This window comes from Coloeus monedula (assembly GCF_965178545.1).
Source record: "Coloeus monedula genome assembly, chromosome: 22".
In the NCBI taxonomy this organism is placed as follows: domain Eukaryota; kingdom Metazoa; phylum Chordata; class Aves; order Passeriformes; family Corvidae; genus Coloeus; species Coloeus monedula.
In genome coordinates, this window is record NC_138802.1 from 7,751,628 (window position 1) to 7,754,971 (window position 3,344).

General features: G+C 63.4%; 1 protein-coding gene across 2 annotated transcripts; it reads right to left on the bottom strand.

The window, feature by feature from the left end:
• Window positions 1–152: 152 nt before the first annotated feature.
• Window positions 153–2,337, bottom strand: SLC25A34 (solute carrier family 25 member 34). 2 transcript variants are annotated; one of them, XM_082295653.1, is made up of 5 exons: window positions 1,796–2,334; window positions 1,197–1,262; window positions 701–853; window positions 476–610; window positions 153–384 (listed from the first exon to the last, which is right to left on the bottom strand). In XM_082295653.1, exons 1-5 carry the CDS (start codon window positions 2,249–2,251, stop codon window positions 202–204), a joined length of 993 nt encoding a protein of 330 aa, XP_082151779.1. In that variant the 5' UTR covers window positions 2,252–2,334; the 3' UTR covers window positions 153–201. The 2 variants fall into 2 exon arrangements, with proteins under 2 accessions (XP_082151779.1, XP_082151780.1); XM_082295654.1 differs by lacking the exon at window positions 1,197–1,262 and having other exon boundaries at window positions 1,796–2,337.
• Between the last annotated feature and the right edge of the window lie 1,007 nt (window positions 2,338–3,344).

Here is a 3,344-nt window from a genome sequence, read left to right on the forward strand (position 1 = left end):
ATGCACATGGAGGGGCTCAGGGACCACCAGCGCCTTTAACTCTCCCCCCACCCCAGCATTGCCATTCTCTTCTCCACCCTAAGGCATTGCAGCATTTCAGGTCCTGTCCCCCCACATCTGCACCACCCCAAAGACCCCGAAACAACACCAAAAATAGAAAAACCTCTTTATTAACATCGGTGGTGGTGGCAGGAGTCTGTCCTACAGCCCTGGGGGCTGATAGTGCTGAACCATGTTCCTGAGCTTGTCCCAAAAAAAGAGGCTGAGGACGGTGTGGGGGCCAAGGCGAAGGTAGACGGCACCGATGCCCTTGTACAAGCCCAGCAGCCCCTCTTTGCTGGAAATTTGCAGGATACAATCCAAAAACCCCCGGTAGAGCTTGCCCTGGGGAGGGAGGAGCCAGCTGTGCACCCCTGCCGGATGCAATCCCGGGAAAAGCCGTGTGTCCCCTGAGCTGTGTCCGGAGTGGCCTTACCGTGCCGTCGGCATCCACCGGCTGGTTGTAGAGACGGGTGCTGATCACGTCAAAAGGTGTCATCGTCACAGCCACGGCCACACCGCTCACCATGCCCCCCGCCAGCACCGCCGCCCAGCTGCCCTTCCTGAACCACTGCGGGAAGCGCCGGCGTCAGCTCTTCCCAACCATAAAGGGGAGCACGGGGGCCGGGCGGCGGCCGGATCCGGCACATTTCCCGCTCACCTGGCGCTCGCAGACCCAGTCCTTGGCGGAGGCGAAGGTGGCGAGCTGCACGGCCGAGCCCACGGCCACGCGGGGCACGGCGCCCGTCACCCCCCGCCACAGCCCCACCACCCCGTGCTGCTGGTAGATGCTCCTGAAAGCGCTGGAGATACTCTGGGGAGGAGAGGAAATTGGGGAAAATGGGAATGGTGCATCCCACCTGGCCAAAATTTCCCACCCCTGTTGGTCATTGGTGACACGAAGCCACTATTGGCTTTGGAGAGATCTCAGGGGGTCTGCATTCTCTGGATTCGGTATCGCAGCCCCATGTGCCTGTCACACCCCCTCTGTTCTCGCTCTGTTATTTATAGCATCATTACGGGGCCAAGCGGCCAAACAACAGCTTTAAATTCCTGCTGACCAAAATAGCATCGTCCCTGCTGAGTCCCGGAGCGTGCACAGACAAGGTGCCACCAAACCCTCTGTGTGCCCCCACCCCAGCCCTGTCCCCACTCACCTCATGGTTGTGCTGGTGGCCCACGGCCATGGCCGACAGTGTCTGGGCTTGGAGGTGGGTCTTGACCTTGGGGGGGACAATGCCAGGTGACAAAACCCCCCAGTGCCCTCGCTGGAACCGGCTGTGGTCCCCCCATCTTCTCAGCAGATTTAGAGGGGAAGTTTCAGCCCCTCCAACAGATGTGGGGGACACAGCTGAGTAGCCAAGTGGGAACTCCAGACTTTGAACCCCGTTTTTTTACCCCTCCCACCCAGGGCAAAGGGACCCTGCAAACACCCACTGCTGGAGCTCTGCAACCTCAAAAAACTGGGGAGACCCTCTAAAATGGGAGTGGGGGGAAACCCCCGCAATTTCTTTTAGGGTAACTTCCTTATGGGGGAGTTCTCTGCTGGTTTTCTGAGGGGGATTTGGGGGAGAAAGGTGGGGGATGCATGCACAGGGCAGCCCCACATTTTGGGGGGGTGACGCAAAGCAGGGGACGAGGAAATGCACCAAGACAGTGTTTATAGGATGCAGCCAAAATGCCGAACCTTTGGGGGGGGGAGCGTGTCCCCAAACACACCCCCACCCCACGGCTTTTGGGGCGGAGCAGCACTCACCAGGTACGCGGGGCTGCCCACGATGGCTCCCACCGCCCCGGCCACGGCCCCGGCGGCCACGGTCCCGCCGGGATACCCGGTCCAGCCGGCGTCCTCGGCGTGCGAATAGCAGTAGAAGCGGACACCGTTCATGAGCCCCTGGTAGAGCAGCCCGGCCGCCAGCCCCTTCTGCAGCCCCCGCAGCCCGTCCGCCCGGCACACGGCCACGGCCGCCCGCAGCACCCCGCGGTAGGGCCGGGGGTACGTGCCCGGGGGCTGCAGCTCGCCCTGCAGCTGCAGCCGCGTCTTCACCACCTCCAGCGGGTTGGTGAGGAAGCAGGCCAAGCACCCGGCCGTGGCCCCCAGCACCAGGTCGATGGCCGGGGGTACCCCCCCGGCCGGAGGGCTGTTTGGGGGCGGGTACGGGAATTCCTGCGGGGAGTCAGAAGGGCAGGGGCCGAGGGCTCCCGCCGCCATCCGGCACCTGCCCGCGGGGGCGGCCCCAGGCTCCACCTTCCCGAACAACCGCAGGGAAAAAAATCCGGGGGGGGGGGGGGGGGGCGAGAGCGAGCGCCGCCTCCTGCAAACCAACCCCCCCCAATCCAGCCCCCAATTTGGGGAAGGGATGTGGGGCAAAGGTCGGGGCTGGGGGTGCGTGTCCGGCCGCCCGGCACCGGCGCGCCCCGGCAGCCGCGGCCAGCCGGGCCCGCCTCACGTGATGGTGCTGCCCCGGCGCAAACAGGGAAAAGCAGGCCAAAAAAAAAGGCGGGATAAAATTGAAACAGAAACGGAGAGCGAGAGGAGTTCTGGGGGGCACACGCCGTCCCCCCCCCGCCCCGGCCAGCCTGGGGAGGAGGATGAGGACTGGCCACCTCGCTGCGCTGGTGGCCGCGGGGCGGGGGGGCTTGCGGGGGTCTCGCCGCCTCTCCCGGTGCTTTGAAATTGGAACTTCCCGCGGGAAAATGCTGCGAGAGGTGGGGGACGGCGGTGTCCCGCCCCCGCCGAGGACTCCTATTTTTAGCGCTGCGCAGGGACCCCCGGGGACCCGGTTTACTCCATGGCCGAGGCACTTCGGTGGTTACTGAGGGGGAGGACGTGTGAAGCCTCCATGTTCCAAGCTTGTCCGCTGCCAGTGGCTGCCTCGGCCCCAATATTTTCCTCATGCCAGGGGCTGTCCCAGTCCCGATAGCCCCCGAACACCCTCGTTTTGATGTCAGAAGTCAAGGAGGGTTTATGAGGACAGTGGGTGGCGCTGGGGGCTGGCCCCATGGTTGTTTCTTTCCTGTCTGGACTGGATCTCCCAGATCCAGGGGACTGGGAATAACTCCTGGCTCCAGAGATGAACAAGGACAAAGCATCAAGACTGTGTCCTGATGGGTAATTCCTACGAACGTGTCCCACCGCAGAGTTAACGCTGCTGCGGTTGAGCGAGGAGATGGGAGGTGCACGTTCTCCCTCTTTTCAACCAAATATCCCTTTCTCCCCGCCCGAGCCATTCCACAGGCTCCGAAGTGACGGCAGGAGGAGGAGCAGCAGCCACTGGTGGCAGAATCTGGCATAGGGCCAAGGC

Excerpts from the sequence above, each read along its gene's own strand:
- SLC25A34 (XM_082295653.1), bottom strand. The coding sequence starts at position 2,251 with ATGGCGGCGGGAGCCCTCGGCCCCTGCCCTTCTGACTCCCCGCAGGAA. Across the intron at positions 854-1,196 it reads GCCACCAGCACAACCATGAG|AGTATCTCCAGCGCTTTCAG; the intron begins GTGAGTGGGGAC and ends TCTCCTCCCCAG. Across the intron at positions 385-475 it reads CGGTGGATGCCGACGGCACG|GGCAAGCTCTACCGGGGGTT; the intron begins GTAAGGCCACTC and ends CTCCCTCCCCAG.